Source organism: Mustela nigripes, chromosome 9 (assembly GCF_022355385.1).
Source record: "Mustela nigripes isolate SB6536 chromosome 9, MUSNIG.SB6536, whole genome shotgun sequence".
In the NCBI taxonomy this organism is placed as follows: Eukaryota; Metazoa; Chordata; class Mammalia; order Carnivora; family Mustelidae; genus Mustela; species Mustela nigripes.
Window position 1 is genome coordinate 78,959,433 of NC_081565.1, and position 18,156 is coordinate 78,977,588.

Genomic DNA, 18,156 nt, shown 5'->3' on the forward strand with positions numbered 1-18,156 from the left:
AGCCAGCCACGTACATGAAGAAGTTTCTATAGATCCTAGCTCGTCCCATGTAATATGTTGACTGTCAAAGTGACGTTTTATTTATTTTTTATTTTATTTTCATTTTTATTTTCTTGGGGGTAGGGATGGAGGGAGAGGAAGAGAGAGAAGAATCTCAAGCAGACTACCTCCTGAGCATGGAGCCTGACACAGGGCTCAGTCTCACAACCCTTGAGATTATGACCTGAGCTGCAATCAAGAGTCAGACGCTTAACTGACTTAGCCACCCAGGTGCCCCTAAAGTGATACTTTTAGATAATCTTAGTGGGGAAGTAAATTCTTCAGCCTAATTCTCAAGCTGAATTTGTTAAAAGTCCTTCACTACAGAAAAGATTATATAATTTATTAAAGCAATCACAACATGGTAATTTATAAAAATAATTATCATTGGAAATATCCTAAGCCTATCTAAATGGTTCCATACATTAATGTTTAGCAATCCTAGTTTTTTGTGTGTTTTAAACATTGTTTAGAATTTATTTTTTATGTTTTTTTTTTAAAGACTTTATTTATTTATTTGACAGAGATCACAAGTAGGCCGAGACGCAGGCAGAGAGAAAGAGGAGGAAGCAGGCTCCCTGCTGAGCAGAAAGCCCGATGTGGGGCTCAATTCCAGGACCCTGATATCATGACCCGAGCCAAAGGCAGAGGCTTAACTCACTGAGCCACCCAGGCACCCCTAGAATTTATTTTTTAAAAATGTATCGATTACTGACTTGGTGCAATTGCAAATTACTTGAAACATTTGGAAACCTCACTTTTACTTGGAAATTTGAAGGGATTAATTTGTTTTGCATATCAATATTAAATCAAATATCAAAAAGAAACACATGTTCATGAGGAGTAAGTAGGAAAATTCATGCAGACTTTTGACTCTAAACCTGAGCTTCTTTTTTTTTTAAAAGATTTTATTTTATTTATTTATTTATTTATTTATTAAAGATTTTATTTATTTGACAGAAATCACAAGTAGACAGAGAGGCAGGCAGAGAGAGAGAGAGGGAAGCAGGCTCCCTGCTGAGCAGAGAGCCAGATATGGGACTCGATCCCAGGACCCTGGGACCACGACCCGAGCCAAAGGCAGCGGCTTAACCCACTGAGTCACCCAGGCGCCCAAAAAGATTTTATTTTTTTATTTGACAGACAGAGATACAAGAGGCAGAGAGGCAGGCAGAGAGAGAGAGAGAGGTAGGGGGAAGCAGGCTCCCCACTGAGCAGAGAGCCTGATGCGGGGCTCTATCCCAGGACCCTGAGATTATGACCTGAGCTGAAGGCAGAGGCTTTTAACCTGTTGAGCCACCCAGGCGTCCCTCTAAACCTGAGCTTCTAAACTTTGAGTATCATGACGATTGTTTGCCCTTGGAATGAAGTTGTCTACACGCATTCATAAAGAATATATACTTGAAGTGCTAAACTGTGTGAGAGTTCGGCCTGCTTTTAATTGAAAGGAAGGCTTTTAGGGAAGAGGTGCAAGGTGGGATTTGGAGGCTGGGAGTGATTTCAAGGAGTGGAGGGAAACAAGGAAGGGCATTCTGGGGGGAGGGAACAGCATCTGCAAAGGCCAAGTGGCGGGAAAGGAGATAAAGCACGTGTGGGAAAGCGAGGTTGCTCTGGTGCCTGCAGAAGGCGATAGAACAGCGGGATTAGGGGCCCGGATGTAGCGGGTAGCTTGATTTATGGGACACAGTGCAAGTCAGGTCAGGACGTTAGCTTGGTGATGCACCACCGGCTGAAAGGTTTTGAAGTATAATCCTTGTCACCTTTACTTTTCTTGGTTCTGGAGTGACTGGGTCCCAGTTTAAGATAACTGGTCTGAAAAGGACAAAGATCTAAGTGCGAAGCACATTTACATAGTCACTTGCAGAATTGATTTCCTGAACAAGATTTCAATTATTTGAGACTGGGATTATTCCAGAAAATGAGGAACATACCCTTCTTGAATTAAATCCGGATCCAAAGAGGGAATTCCAGGCCATTCAGTCTGTACAAAAAGTTCACTGGGGGGGAAAAAAAACCCCAGCACCGTTGGGTTTCATACAATTGAGTTGATTTTGAGGCCCCTTTGAAGGAAGATGTGGTTGACGGAAATATGGAATTTCTTCCCCGTTTAGGTGGTGTTTACCAGTGATCCTCATAAAAGCTACCTCCCCGTGCAGTTCCATTCACCCAGTAAAGCAGAGACCCAGCGTGGAGACTTGACTATTATCTCTGTAAGTACGGTTGGCACATCCCCTGCCTCAGCTTCTCACTGTTGTATTTCGTCAGGTGACATGAATTCTCTCTGGCAACAGGCACTGGGTGGCGAGCAATGTGGTCGAGCTACAAATACCTCCTAAACGTTTGCATTTTTACACACGTTAAATGTATCAAGTCTTTTTTCTCTCTAGATTGTGTTTATGGATGACTTCGAGTGAATGTTGAAAGTGGTTCACAGAGTGTTAGTCCTCTCTTCTAGGTGGGTTTATGAAAGTGTAGGCCTGAGGCTCCTTGGCAACACGTAGAATGTGGGCGAAGAGCCCGGCTAGCCAGGGGTGACCCGCTCTTGGCATGAAGTCTGTTCCAAATCAGGTTGACCCGAGTGCCACTGTCTAAGGAGTTCTCGGCAGGGCAGGTATCTAACCACCTAACAGCTATCTAGCAGGGCCTGATCCCAGTCTCATGCGGTGTCTTGATTTATTTACTTATTTAAAATTTTAATTTTAATTTTAATTTTTTAAAAGATTTTATTTATTTATTTAAGAGTAGGGGGAGAGAGCACAAGCAGGTGGAGTGACAGAGGGCGAGAGGGAGAAAGAAGCAGGGACCCCGATGCGGGGCTAATCCCAGGACTCTAGGGTCATGACCTGAGCCGAAGGCAGAGGCTTAATCCACTGAACCACCCAGGCGCTCCTCATGTGGTCTCTCTAAAGAGCTCATTTTTTCTTTTTTTTGGTAACTGAGGTATAACTGACCTACAATATGACATTAGTTTCAGGCGTTCCACATAGCGATTTGACATCTGTGTATGTTATGAAATGCTCACGGTGGTAAGTGTAGTTACCACCTGTCACCACACAAAGTTACTACAATACTATTGACTCTCTTCCCTATGCTGTACTTTTCCTTCCTGTGACTTACACATTTTATAACTGGAGAAGTCTACCTCTTTTTTTTTTTTTTTTAAAGATTTTATTTATTTATTTGACAGTGGGAGAGAGATCACAAGCAGGTAGAGAGGCAGGCAGAGAGAGAGGGGGAAGCAGGCTCCCTGCTGAGCAGAGAGCCTGATTCGGGGCTCAATCCCAGGACCCTGAGATCATGACCGGAGCTGAAGGCAGAGGCTTAACCCACTGAGCCACCCAGGTGCCCCAAGTCTTTACCTCTTAATCCTATACCCGTTTGACCCATCCTCTAACCACAGGAGCTCAGTTTTTTAAAGTGGTGGGCAAAACAGCCACAAATCCATATGTATGCGGACAAAATTGCATCTTACTCGTTTTGTTTCCTTTCCCAGTTTCTTTTATTGTGTTAAAATATACATAACATCGAATTCATTATCTTACTCATTTTTTTTTTAAGATTTTATTTATTTATTTGACAGAGAGAGATCCCAAATAGGCAGAGAGGCAGGCAGAGAGAGAGAGAGAGGAGGTAGCAGGCTCCCTGCTGAGCAGAGAGCCCGGGACTTGTTCCCAGGACCCTGAGATCATGACCTGAACTGAAGGCAGTGGCTTAACCCACTGAGCCACCCAGGCGCCCCTGTCTTACCCATTTTTAAGTTGTATAGTTCAGTGGTGTGAAGTACATTCAGATGGTGTGCAAGCATCACCATCATCTGTCTCCAGGACTGAGCTCTGAATCAGGAACTTCTTAACAACCCTGAATTAAGAATATCCCTGCGTGGGAGGAGGGGAGGGTGAAATGGTGTGTTACTCATCAACAGGCATGTAGTTTCAGGTGAGTAAGATGAATAAGGTCTCCAGGTCTGCTGTATCCCCTTGTCCCTGTAGTCTGTAATTATGTATCGTACAGTTAAAATTGGTTAAGTGGATGGATCTCGTGACTTCACATACACAAAATTTAAATAAATAGAGACTATCCCTATTTAAATGGAGCTCAAAGATTTTCTGACTATATATTTATGCCTGTTGCCCTTTGTTAACAGCAGTTCATTTTGTAGTATGTTCATGATGTAGCGTTTTTTTTTGTTTTAATTTTATTTATTATTTGACAGACAGAGATCACAAGTAGGCAGAGAGGCAGGCAGAGAGAGAGAGGAGGAAGCAGGCTCCCCGCTGAGCAGAGAGCCTGATTCGGGGCTCGATCCCAGGACCCTGAGATCATGACCGGAGCTGAAGGCAGAGGCTTAACCCACTGAGCCACCCAGGCGCCCCCATGATGTAGGTTTTTTCTGGCATAAAACTTGTTAGCTTGGCATCTCAGGGCAGTCGGCGGCGTGGAGAACCTGACCCCAGCCTTGTTGGCGTGGCAATCCATTGCAGAAGGGAAGTGAGTGGGTGCCTAGTCTCTCTGCTCTACTAACTTCACTAAACACTTCGAGAAGATAATGTTTGGCTCGCCCAATAAATCTCAGGCAGGCTCTGCTCCAGCAGAGTGTCTGAAGACACATTTTAAACTCCTTTGCTGCACACTGGGTGCTCAGGACCCCAGAAAAGTCCCACAACATTGTGTTCTGTCATATTTACCTCCAGTGGTTTACCCAAGCATTGCCTGAAGTCTTTGCTAAGACATGGTGTCGCTTTAGTCTTTTGTGATTTCTTTAAGCAATAGGTTTTTAGGGGGTTCTTTTCAAGAGGACAGTTTAAGTGTGTAGAGGATCATTATGTATTTTTTCTCAAATGTATCTCAGTTTTAGGTATTCAGATTTTTTTTTAAAAATAAGAGAATCACTTCCCATCTTCCCAAGAATGAAGTGGTACTTGATCTCAAGGATTTTCAGAATTGTTCCCTGGATTAGAACAATATAAACGTAGCCAACAAAGTCATCTGACTCCTGTGAGACAAGGAGTGATTAGAAATAAAATTTAGGGGCACCTGGGTGGCTCAGTCAATTGGGCATCTGACTTTGGCTCGGGCCTATGATCTGGGGGTTCTAGGATCGAGTCCCGTGTTGGGCTCTGTGTTTAGTTCGGAATCTGCTCGTCTTTCTGACCCCACCCCTGCTCTTCCTCTCAAATAAATAAATTCTTAAAAAAAATAAATAAGGGGCGCCTGGGTGGCTCAGTGGGTTAGGCCACTCACTGCCTTCGGCTCGGGTCATGATCTCGGGGTCCTGGGATTGAGTCCCGCATCGGGCTCTCTGCTTGGCAGGGAGCCTGCTTCCTCCTCTCTGTCTCTCTACCCGCCTCTCTGCCTATTTGTGATCTCTCTCTGTCAAATAAATAAATAAAATCTTTAAAAACAAACAAACAAACAAACAAATAAATAAATAAAATTTAAGTGCTATTTCCCCAAACATGAACAAGTGTTGTTAGCTTTTAGCATAGTTTCTGATTTTACACATTTTCCCCCAAGAAAAAACTTTTCTTTTTCTTTTTAGTTTTTATTTCTTTAAGCAATCTCTATATTAGTGCAGAGCTTAAACTCAGGACCCCAAGATCAAAAGCCACACTCTCCTCCGACTGAGCCAGCCAGGCGCCCCAATTTTACATATCTAAAATAGAAACAGCGCCTATGGCTTAAATTAGTGTTCAGTCATTTTTTAGTCCAGCGAATTTTTTTTTCCCTTCTTTTCTGGCTGACGAGTTAATGATATTTGGATGTGTCTGGAGTTCCTTTTTCTTGAAGAGGTCTCAAACCACTAATTTAATTTAGAGAGGACTACTGGAAATTTCAGCTCACAATAAATTATGAACAAAATTTATTAATACCTTGTGGCTTACATCCTGGTGAAATTACCCCCATTTCGTTTTGATTTTAAGGGAGAGCTATGGGTAGAGCTATGGGTAGATGAGGCTATGTGGCTCCATTAGTGTTCCAAACCTAAACTCTGATGGGGGGTTTCTGTGTCGGGGAAGGCATGATATTTTTTTCTGAACCAGTGTGGCAGTAAGTGAGCGGCGGGAACAGTGGTACTGAGGCTGACACCTGATCTCTGCGGGTTGGAGCTTTGACCCCAGTGAGAGAGTGGAATAGGCATGGAGTTCTCCAACCTGCAGTGAGAGTCCCGCTACTCAGCTGAGTGGGGACCTCCAGGCTTTGCTCGGAGATTTCAATCCAACCCGTAAAGACCCATCAAAGGCACAGTCTGCGAGAGAACGCTGGCAGGGTTTCAGATGTTGGTAGAGAAAGAGTCACTGGGTTATGCAGTTTGAATCCTGGAAATAGAATTTGATTCATGGGTTTAGAAGACCGAGGGAAAGGCTAGAAAGATTCTTCTTGGAGGTAGGAACGAGGTGATGACCGCAGATGTTTCTCTGTTCCCAGGTCAACGGCACCGACTTTACCATCCAGAACGCAGGTGTCCTCCTCCTTATTCTGGATGCCTGTAGCGTGCCCTTCCGGTTAATGGAAAAAAAGATTTTCTCTCCTGCTGACGTCAGTCGCATGGAAGAGTATTTGAGAACAGGCATCCCTCCAAGGTAGGTGACACTTGTTCTGCAAGAGGGGATGGGCCATCGCAACGGGTGACACCTGGTTAACTCTTGAGCTTTGGTTTGTCTTTCCAGCCTTTTATGGTGTGGGCTTTTAGGGCTGATTGAAAGGGGGTCATTTCTTCCGTGTCTCAGATTAGTGCCCATGGTCTACGCTGCATAGCATTGCTTGGTGAAAGCCCAGATGTGAGTGGAGTTTGCAAATGGTGTGAAGACTCTTCACGTGGGATTCAATATTTTGAAAGTTCAGAATTTCAATATTTTGAAAGTTCAGTATTTTGAAATACTAAATAATATTTAGTATTATTTAGTTTTGGTCGATTATATTGCACCTAATTTACTCAGGAAGGTTCATTTCCAGTTTAAAGCAATTTTATAGACAGTTTGACCTTCGTGGCCATCCATGGTACTGATAAGTTCTCAGATGGCATTGTGCTGTGAATTCCCCACCTAGCGCAGGTGGAAGTGACTGGAAAGGAGTCAATTCAGTTTTAAGTGGACTAGTATCTGGTCTCTCTTTTAAAAGCCCTGGCCCGATGGGTCTTGTTTCGTTGGTCTCTGAAGAAGAATGCACATGAGCAAAACCTTTCTTTTGGGGGGGGATGGTTAGACCCTGCCTGGAGGCAAGGAGATGAATTCAGGCTCCTCTCTGCTGCCTGGCTGTGCGGCAGACGCTAACTTACATGCACACCTTTGTTCAGTGAGGGAGCTAAGGGAAGCATAAGCTTCCTGGGGAGTAAGGTCCTGTCTGGTTTTTGAATGCATCTTCCATCATCTGATGACTTACACTCTTTACATATGACAAGACCAAAAAAGTTTTTTTTTTTTTTTTTTTTTTTTTTTTAAGATTTTACTTATTCATTTGAGAGGCAGAGATCACAAGCAGGCAGAGAGGCAGGCAGAGAGAGTTGTGGGAGAAGCAGGCTCCCCATTGAGCAGAGAGCTTGATGCGGGGCTCCATCCCAGGACCTTGGGTTCATGACCCAAGCTGAAGGCAGAGGCTTAACCCACTGAGCCACCCAGGCGCCCTGACAGGACCAAATTACAAATAAAGTCACTGGATTATTTGAATGTAATATTCAGTGTGCTGAATATTACTGCTCTACTTTCTGCTTTGAGATACTTTTAGGGAATTCCTTTCCAAGGCCTCAATTTTCTTTAAGGATTTAAAGATTTTTGCTGAGGGTGGATATGTTACTCAGTTCACCTGAACCCCTCCAGGACATACTGCTCACCAAAAACTTTTAGGATAACACGGCAGTCCTGTAAGGTACCCTATAGATTCTATAGATTTAAGAGTTAAAACCAGCTTATTAAAAAGTCACTAGGTTGTTTCTGGAAAGGGTACTGGAGGAAGACTTTTAAGATGTGGCTAGCGCTCTGTTTCTTCATCTAGGCTGGTTATGTAAGTACATCATGTGCAGAAATTCAAAATGCTATATACTTAATGATACTTTTCTGTATGTATATTGTATTTCCCCCCCCTTACGATTTTATTTATTTATTTGAGAGAGAGAGAGTGTAAGCATAGAGGGAAGGAGGGAAGCAGACTCCTCACTGAGCAAGAAACCCAACATATGGTCTAGATCCCTGCACCCTGGGATCACGACCTGAGCCTAGGCAGACGCTTAACCGACTGAGCCACCCAGGAGGACCTGTGTGTTGTATCTTAACAAAGTCTTCAGAAGTTATGGAGCAGCTACCAGTGTCTTCTAGAAAACTAGGCACACACTGGGGTGAGCGGGTCCCTGGGGATCTGTAAGTGATCTCATGGGACGAGCCTGAGGAAGAGGGTCAGGCCTGTAGGTTTGCTGTGGTCAAACCTCTGTCCTGACGCTGAGTGGTCTCCCCTGCTATAGGATGACATCAACATATCAAGACCCACATTAAGAAAATGAATACTGGGGGCACCTGGGTGGCTCAGTGGGTTAAAGCCTCTGCCTTCAGCTCAGGTCACGATTCCAGGGTCCTGGGATCGAGCCCCACATTGGGCTCTCTGCTCCGCGGGGAGCCTGCTTCCTCCTCTCACTCTCTCTCTGCCTGCTTGTGATTTCTGTCAAATAAATAAATAAAATCTTAAAAAAAAAAAGAAAATGAATACTAATGGTTATATAAAAGTTGAAGAAAAGAATAGTGGAAGAGTAACTGTGGGAGAGTAATAAAATATTTGTAAACAACTTAAAATAATGCAAGGGGCCTGTTTTATAACATATTAAAATAAATCATGAGGCCATAGTAATTAAGCCCATGTGACCCTGGCAGAGTTGAGAGAGATCTGGAGAAGAGAAAATCTGCAAACGGATTTAAGTATATGTGTTAATACACTGCATAATAAACAGGGAATTTAAACCAAACCATGGGGCACAGACTTTATCTCTTTGTAGAACTGGCGTTTATTCATTTATTTTATAAATAGATAATAGGACATGAACAGATAAAGCATCTGAAACAAAATAGCTTCCCTTATTAATATAAAAGAGGTGAGTCCCCGTTTACTGACTGGGTTAACTGACCTCAATGACCTTGGCTTTCCCAACACTTGGAGACACCTTACAGGAGCAGTGTGGGTCCTGGGTGGGTTCTGGGGGTGGCGTGGAGCCTGAACTTGGAACAGCCGGGATGTGAAAAGCATCTGGGTTTTGTTTTGTTGTTTTGTTTCCTGTTTGTTTTTAGCTCTGCTCTTATCTAGTATTTCTCTGCTGTATTCAGTTCAGAAAGGCACTCAATTAATACATGCTGATTTTTTGAAATTCCCTCCAATTTTCTGACTTTTATGTACAGGTCAATTGTTCTGTTGAGCACAAGAGGAGAAATAAAGCATTTAAATATTTCCGATTCCTTAGTACCTCTGGGATTAGCCAAACCAGCTCATCTTTATAACAAAGGTTTGTATTTGTATTTTTCCTTGAAGTTCTTACGAGTCCAGCCATAGAAACTTTCTTTGGGTGGGAAAAGCTGCAAGAGCTTAGTTTGCTGGAGTGGGTATCATTAAGATAATTTTTAAACAAGGAGACATTAGAGGAAGTGTTTGGGGATGTGGTTTATTGTTTGGGGCAAGAGGTGGGTGGTCAGAGTTCATCGGCTGACGCAAGGAAGTGTAGCTTTTCTGTTTCATAGCTGTCTTTGTTTTGCTCACCTCCAACTCAACCTCCTGCATGGTCTTGCCTGGAACAATTAGATGGACAAATGGTGCATTTTTTTTTTTTTTTTAAAGGGAGTACCATATTTGTGGGATTCAGCGGAAACTTTAAACCATCCTGGGCTAAGCTGTTTACCAGTCCTGCTGGCCAGGGCCTCGGGCTGCTCGAACAGTTCCTACCTTTGCAGCTGGATGAATATGGTTGTCCTCGAGCCAGCGTTGTCCGCCGGAGGGATCTGGAGCTGTTCATGCAGACGGCAAAAGCACATTAGGGACTCACTGTAACTTAAGTGCTGGGGGAAGAAAAAAAAATGTGAACTAACTTATTTAATTTATGGCATTTTAACAATGACACTGTTAACCCAATGGAACCATTTTCCTGTCCGATCAGAGAGAGGACAAAAGGATTTAACATGATGGCTTGAATACCAGCTCGCGCACCTTCTAGTTGTACAAAGTGTTGAAGAATTTATTTGGGTTGGTTAGGCTGGTGTATTCGGAGAGCATTTCTCCTGACCCTCACCCGCCACTTCGTGTGTCTTAGTGACTGTTAAGTAGCTTCACCTTCTGTGTGACAGGTTGCCGTGGGGGGGAGGTGGGGACCTCTGAGGGTCAGCCCGAGTCCTTTTGTAGCACCTAGGATACTTGTAGTCTCATACCCGGTTGTGTCATTGGCTTTGGGTCAGCAGTTGACTCTGGTGGCGGACGTGTTCCAGGAGGCCCCGGGCGCTGGATCGGGGCCCATAGCCTTTGCAGATTGTATAGGATACTCGATGACAGAGTCTTAAGTGGCAACTCAGGCCCAGCTCATGCCCCCCCCTTTTTTTTTGCCTGGGGCATGGCTATTTTTATCCATTTGTACATTGATTCCTTCCAAGGGTTGAATTTTCAGACAGAAAGCATACTGGGTTGAAAGGGCTTTCGGGATTGGACATCCCTTAAAACTTGCACCTCCGGGGCAAAAAATTTGATCAGTGCCACCGAGGTCTGAAGTTGCTGGGACCATATTTGCAGCTTTAGTCCTTAGCCTGTTTCGACTGTATATTTGTGTTTAACATGCAGAGCTGAGCTGAATATTTACATTTTTTTTAAAAAGAAGAAGGCCGTGTTCCTGAACTGTACACATGGGTCATTTCAAAGGGCACAAGAGAAGTCTGTTCTCGGGGTTGCTCCTGTACCCGGGTTTTGTTGTTGTTTTTGTGAGTGTTTTTTTTTTTTTTTTAAGCTTTTTTGCTCACCATCCTGCCAGAAAAATTTACAGAAAGCTCACCGATACCCCAAAATATTGTACTCAGGGGGAGGAAAAATGGAGAGCCTTTGAAGGGCCAGAATCATGGAGGGGGGGGATATTCAGTAACAATACTCTGCAGAGCATTAGAGGAATTGGTCACTCTTAATTAATTAAATTGTTAGAGCCAGTTAAAAAAAGGAAGTGCTGCAGTGAGCAATTTCCCTTCCCCCTGGGTGCATGCGTGTCCAGCCCGTGAGACTTGCATGTAGCAGAAAGTTGAACTCCACAGCCAGAGAGAACACCACACCGAGGGGAGAGAAGGATCAAAAAAACGCCTTCGCCTTTTCCCAAACCTGCAGTACAAGGAGGGTTTGATAGACATGGCCATGGCGAGACGGTAGGAAGTGAGTTCAGGCTGATTTGGCAGTGAACACGGACAGATTCATTCTCCTGCACCAAGAGCAAAGGCTGAGTGAGGGTCTGTCCCTCGGCATCCCAGACAGGCTGCAGAGCAGGTCTGAAACTTCTGTTACTTTACAAAATATGCTACCTCAAAATGCTACCGATAAACCATTCTCACTCCTAAGTGCTCTTGGTAAGGGCATGTGTCTTAAAGTGGAGGGTTGTTGCTGTTGTTTTCTTTTGTATATTGATGAACAAGATCTTACCTATGAAATATATTATTGGGTCATGGTTCCTGAAGGTGATTCAAGTTTGTGTGGGTGTGTGTGGGTGTGTGTTTTATGACTTAAATATCTTTGATGTGTGTTTTTTAGAGTTTGGTTCTTTAAAGATTTGGAGAGGCTATGTAAGTTCGGAGGCACTCATTGTTTCTGATTTGTATGCTAATTGTCAGGGCCTAAGTTAAATAAATAAAAATATGTGTGCATGTATTTTTTATATATGCGTGTGACTCAGTCAATCGATCAGCCGTTTTTCATTTCAGCTTCCAGCCGTGGAGAAGTTCTTGGCAGGGATGAGGAAGAGAAACTCTCCTCCAGGGAGATTGGGAGATGCTAAGCTTCAGAAGGGCAAGGACCCTCTTCTGCAGTGCAGACCTTTTCCACCGAACCTGTGCACTGGAATTGCCTGGGAGCTTTAAAACAAAAAACAGGGGCGCCTGGGTGGCTCAGTGGTTTGGGCTGCTGCCTTTGGCTCGGGTCATGATCTCAGGGTCCTGGGATCGAGCCCCGCATCGGGCTCCCTGCTCTGCAGAAAGCCTGCTTCCCTCTCTCTCTCTCTCTCTCTCTGCCTGCCTCTCTGCCTACTTGTGATCTCTGTCTGTCAAATAAATAAATAAAATCTTTAAAAACAAAAAACAAAAACCAAAACAAAACAGGGCCTGGGACCCACCCCCAACCCTGACACTCATATTTAATTGGGGTAGGATGCAGCTTGGGTATTGGAATTTTTTTAAAGCTCCCTGGGTGATTCCAGAACGCAGCCAGGTTTAAAAACCATTGCACCCATATAAGAGGTACACTGTTTAACTCGAGTCTGTGATTTTTTGTGACTCGAACAAAATCACATGTATCTATTATTTTTACATTCCCAAACTCCCAGCCCTAAACAGCGCTTCATTATTGTCTTCTTTTAACAGAGTTTTAAATATGGTTTTCAGTCCTTAATCACCTCACATTGTTAAGTTGGTCAACTAAGTTTTTAAATACATTTCCGGCAAGGGGGGGAGCCAGCAATGGGTTTTATTTCTATGGGGAAAATGGATTCAAGGGTGATTTACAAGTTCATGAGCATTTTCCACCAGGTGAGGCAGTTGGCAGAGCTCCAGAAATGTGGCCGTCCACAAATCAGCCGGCTGATGAGAAACACAAGGCCTTCTCGTATGTCCACAGACGTGGGTTTTAAGTCTTTGCTGAGTTCCTGCCTCTGCACCTGAGCCTGGCGTGCCACATAGTCTCTTCTGAAGCTGGAGGGGAGCTTGCAGGAACATGAACGGTGGGTGTCTGGTTTCGGGATGTGACTGCAAGTGGCCGCTCAGCTGACATTCAGATGCGGGGATGGCGGAGGGGGTTTTAGGACTTCCCTGTTCTGCATCTTTGTGAGAAGAGAGCAAACGCATCCTCATGCCATTAAGTGGGTAACTTCGTAGTGAGGAAGGGCAGGCCATGAGGTGACAGACCCTTGAAGGCTTCAGATAACGAGGTGTTCCTTCCCTTGGAGATGAGGTCATGTTCGGATAAGGCCGGTGGAAGGCATTTTAATAAACAGGAATGCACTTCGTGAATTCAAGTGGGTTTCCTCCCCCCCCAGCTTGGTCCTTATTGGTAAGTGTTGATTCTGTGATAGAGTTGGACCTGACCTTCCAGAATTCTCGTTTGGCTTTCAGATACTTAGGAAACCATGTTTAATAACCAGAGAAGATCCCCTAAAGGTGAAGACTGAATGGGAGTAATTGGGTAACAGATTTGTATCATCACTGTTGTCTTAACTTGGCAACAATCCAGTCTGCTGGAAATGTAAGCAGAGACTCTGGGTGGGAGTGGATTTTCTTTTTCTTTCTTTCTTTTTTTTTTTATTTAAAGATTTTATTTATTTGACAGATACAGTGAGCGAGGGAACACAAGAAGGGGGAGTAGAAGAGGGAGAAGCAGGCTCCCCGCTGAGCAGGGAGCCCCATGCGGGGCTCCATCCCAGGACCCTGGGATCATGACCTGAGCTGAAGGCAGGCATTTAACAACTGAGCCACCCAGGCGCCCCAAGAGCTGATTTTCAACCAAAAGTCAGGGAGGAAAAAAATCAAGGAAAGCCATCCCCAGTACCTTGTTCACAAGGAACCAAATGCTATTCACATCTTGTTGGGCCATTGGAGTCATCTGGAAGGCAGAGGGTTTTTTTTGTTTGTTTGTTTTTTATCCATTTGTCCTCAAAATAAGAGAAAGCTGGGGATATCTGGGTGGCTCAGTCAGTTAAGAGTCTGACTTTGGCTCGAGTCATGATCCCAGGGTCCTGGCATTGATCCCTGTCGGGCTCCCTGTTCAGTAGGTAGCCTGCTTCTCTCTCTCTCTCTCTCTCTTTCTCTCATGAGTAAATAAATAAATAAATATTTTTTAAAAAGAGAGAAGCTGGAAAGATGCTAATCAGGCACTTGTGTTGTGGGGAAGGGCACATACAGACTTTATTTTATGTGGTAAAATTAGGGAATGACTGACTGAACTATGAACATTTCTAAATGAGGAACTGTGCCCTACAGGGCATCCAAAAATATCAGCTGTGAGAAGGTGTGAAATGTTCTATCTGAAAATACATCAGAGAGTCTGTCAGAAAACAATCTCATAGATTCAGGTTTTCAATTTTCCTAAGATGGACAGTGTGATTAGTCTGGATAAGAGAAGTCATCGATTTCGGGTGCCTGAGTGGCTCAGTCGGTTGAAAGTCCGCCTTTGGCTCAGGTTGTGATCCCAGGGTCTTGGGGTCAAGCCCCGTGTTGCGCTCCCTGCTCTGTGGAGAGCCTGCTTTTCCTTCTCTCTCTCTGTGTCAAACAAATAAAAAAATAATATATATTTTAAAAGTCATCAGTTTCAAGCTCATCCTCAGAAGAACTTAGACCTTAGGAGCACAATTGAATTCCTCAGTGGTTGGTGAAGTGACATAGAGGCCAGATTTGACCCCTGATTGGTTTTGTACCAGTTCTGAGCCAAGAATGATGTTTGTATCTTTAAAGGTGACACCTTGGAAAAAGTCAAAAGAAGAGAATGATTTTGTGATGTGAAAATTGAAGTTCAGTGATGATAAGTGAAATCTTACTGGAAGACAGCCACATCCGTCTGCTCACACGTGGGCTACATGTCCCAGGGGCAGAAGGGGCAGACTTGAGGTGCTAGCTGGGCACAGAGTTTGCGTGACTTCAGAGCTGAAAAGGTTCACTCTGTTCCTTTACTGAGGGTGTTTGCTGACCCTTGCTCTTGGTGAAGGGTCTACTGGTGTTCATTATCCTCTTCTTGGGACTTATAGAAGACTTGAGAATTTTTAAACTAGAAAGTTAACAGAAAAAACCAGCCTGAGAATCACCTGAGGTGCTTGATGGACATGGAGAATCTCCAGCCCCAACTCAGACCGGAGAATTGGCATCTCTGGGGGTTGGCGCCGGGAATATAATGTTATAACAAGCTCTCCAGGTATTTCTTCTAAAGAAAAATCTGAGAATTTTTCTGAGACCCCATAAGGTTTAGTGAGCTCCTGTTACCTCTTTCGCTCCTTTCCTTCAGCAGAGAACACATCTGAACAAGTCGTAATGTTGTGTTTTTGAACCCTGATCTCCGTGATCTTCCCCAGAACTTTCTGTGACAGATGCAGGGCAGATCTGATGTGCACAGCACAGTCTGTCACTGTTCCTGGGGCAGAAGTTTGGAGCCTGTGATAAAACCCTCTCTCCATCGTCTGAAATTCTCATTAGTAGATGATTCCTTTGGCTTGGGTGTTCCCACTCTGGAGGGCCAGCCATCCTTTGTTTCCTGCAAGTTCTTGTTAGTTTTAGGAGTTTAAAGGAAAATATACATTAAGCCACAATCAAGCCACACGGAATAACAAAAGTGTCATTTCTTTGCTTTGGGATGGAACTGTATATCCAACTCTGGTGATTTCACATTCCTGGAAGCACTAATTGTCAATTGCGTTCTCTTTTTTTTTTTTTTTTTAAGGTTAGAGTGAGTGACTTCATACAAGCAGTTTGATTTGTAAGGGAAAGCCTTTTAACACATAAACTTTATGAAGGCGGTGGGAGGCGGTTGGATGAGCTTGGGAGATTATGAAATTGGTCTTTGCCGACAGAGGTTGGGACACTCTGTGGGAGACTGTGGCAGGGCTCCCTTTCTTTCATCCACCCCCTCTCCCCAGCCCATGCTGGTCTGAAACACCCAGTTCCTGAGAGCGGAAGGCTTAGATCAGATGGGTTGCCCATGGGAGCCACTGTAGGATCTTACAGATCTCAGGGAGCAAGGGGCATCCTTAGTTTCCAATGTGTCAAGGAAGAAGAGAGTTCTGATCCTGGGAGACAAAAGCCATCCAAAACTTGTTGCCTCCCAAAACGTGCGCTTGAGCAGTCTTCTAAGGGAAGTGATTCTTTGTGAGTAGTTAGTGGATTTGAGACCGTGAAGTGTCTACTCTGGTTCATTGCTGTAGGTCTGGTGCATGTTCTGGCTACCAGACTAGGTCTGATGTCATTCGGGGCTCTTTAATAGGCTTGTGACTTCGGGTGCATCCCTTAGTCCTGATTTTCAGCTCTCTCGTCTCTACAATGGGGCTAGCGATACTGGGGTAAAATTACAAAGGGGATTGGATGAGAACAATCATGGTTCCCAAACAAGGTTCATTATCAACAATAACCATGCCTGGGTCGTTTTGTTTACAAAACAAAATAAAAAACAAAACTTAGACTTTCAGACCCCTGTGAATTCTAATTTAGTAGTTTCAGGGCGAAGGATTAGGGAATCTGTTTGGTTTAAAGCCGACTTTGGAGATGATGCCAGATTCGGGAAACCCTGAAAAGGGCCTGTGAAAGCCCGTGGTCTAGTTCTAACACGCTCTCTGTACTCAGTTGTTGGTATCTGGGAAACAGGACTTTGGGCCAGACAGTACGTGTTCAGTGACTCGGTGTGAGCATCCTCATGGACTCTGCTTTTGTGCTCTTTGTTGTGCGAGCTGTGAACCTCCGCAGGTCAGCTGTGTGTGGGCCAGCGCTAGGAGCTGTGGAAGACAGCTGTGGGGGAGACCCTGCGTCTGCACCCCGTTCCTCGGCTGCTGTCTACGGCTTTCTGCTCTCCCTTCCTGGGAGGGAAAAAGTGCGGTGCAGCTAAGAGTTTGCTCTTCCAATCCCTCTTGTCCTAAACTCAACATGGGTTAGAAACAACTTATTTCTAATTATTACTCCATCCTTCAACCACCCGCGTTTTTACTTTTGTCAGAGAGAGGAAGCAGCAGGCAGAGGGAGAGGGAGAAGCAGGCTCCCCATTGAGCAGGGAGCCCCATGTGGGACTCCATCCCAGGACCCCGGGATCATGACCCAAGCCAAAGGCAGACACTTAACCCACGGAGCCATCCAGGCGTCCGTTCACTTTTGCTTCTCATGAAGCAAGACAGATGCTAACATACAGTGAAATGGTTCAACACTTAGGCTGATCCGGCAAGCCGAAGCTGAGAGGCAGGTTTGGAGAATGAGTCTCTTTGGCAGGGAAATTTCCCGCATTTTTCTGCACCCCATTTCTTCCTCCTCCTGACTGCCCCAGGGTCCACTGCTGCGGTCTGGTCTGGTCCGAGGGGCCAAGACCACATTCCCGGACCTCTCTGTACCTCTCACACCCCGACTCACACCTTCCATGTCCAGCCTTCAGGAGCCTGAGCCCTTGCTAAACAAATTCAAAGTCAGATTAGTCCTCATGTCTAAAACTAGTTTCCTCTGAGGCAATGATGCCGTTTGAATATCAGCCCACAGTGCTTATAATGCTCCCGGTAATGTGTTGCTGGAAGTTTTGTGTACCCGGTTTGAGGTAATTTTGCTCTCCTGCATACTTCACCTACAAATGAAGCTGATGCTATCAAAGCCTAGGGGAAGTTGCAAATCTGGAAAATCCACAAACCAGGTAATCAGTCACTGGGTTATGGGATCAATACCATCAGACGGCATATCAGCATTTGTATTTGAATGGAATCCCTTCTGATCATCTTTTAGAAGGTTATGGATAATATGATGATTTTCCTCCTGCCCTTTTTTTTTTTTTTAAGATTTTAATTATTTGACAGAGAGAAATCTCAAGAAGGCAGAGAGATGGGGGTGGGGAGCAGGCTCCCTGCTGAGCAGAGAACCCCATTGGGGCTCCATCCCCGGACCCTGAGATCATGACCTGAGCCGAAGGGAGAGGCTTAACCCACTGAGCCACCCAGGCACCCCAATTTTCCTCCTGCTTAAGCAATGTTCTCAGAACACAGGCTAGATGAGAACTGGATGAGAACCCTACCTGGCTCAGAAACCTGTAATCCATTTGGATTCCAGGCTCTGGGACTTGGCCACAAGAAAGAGTATTTATCCCAGTCTCTTCCTGGAAGCTGTGCTCTCTGAGCACTGGAAAATCCCTTTGTTTATAGTTGTCTTGCATTTCTGTAAATCGCCTTATCTCAGTAGCTTAAAGGAAGAGATTGGG

At 44.6% G+C, this 18,156-nt stretch overlaps 1 protein-coding gene across 5 annotated transcripts in view; it reads left to right on the forward strand.

The window, feature by feature from the left end:
- The window catches only part of CEMIP2 (cell migration inducing hyaluronidase 2), a 98,416-nt gene extending 86,512 nt beyond the window's left edge, over positions 1–11,904 (forward strand). For all 5 annotated transcript variants that reach the window (XM_059411869.1, XM_059411868.1, XM_059411867.1 and 2 more), the window contains 4 exons: positions 2,151–2,249; positions 6,466–6,620; positions 9,414–9,517; positions 9,847–11,904. In XM_059411869.1, the coding sequence (XP_059267852.1) occupies positions 2,151–2,249; positions 6,466–6,620; positions 9,414–9,517; positions 9,847–10,043 (555 nt within the window). In that variant the 3' untranslated portion in view covers positions 10,044–11,904. The remainder of the gene's footprint in view (positions 1–2,150; positions 2,250–6,465; positions 6,621–9,413; positions 9,518–9,846) is intronic.
- The last annotated feature ends 6,252 nt before the right edge of the window (positions 11,905–18,156 follow it).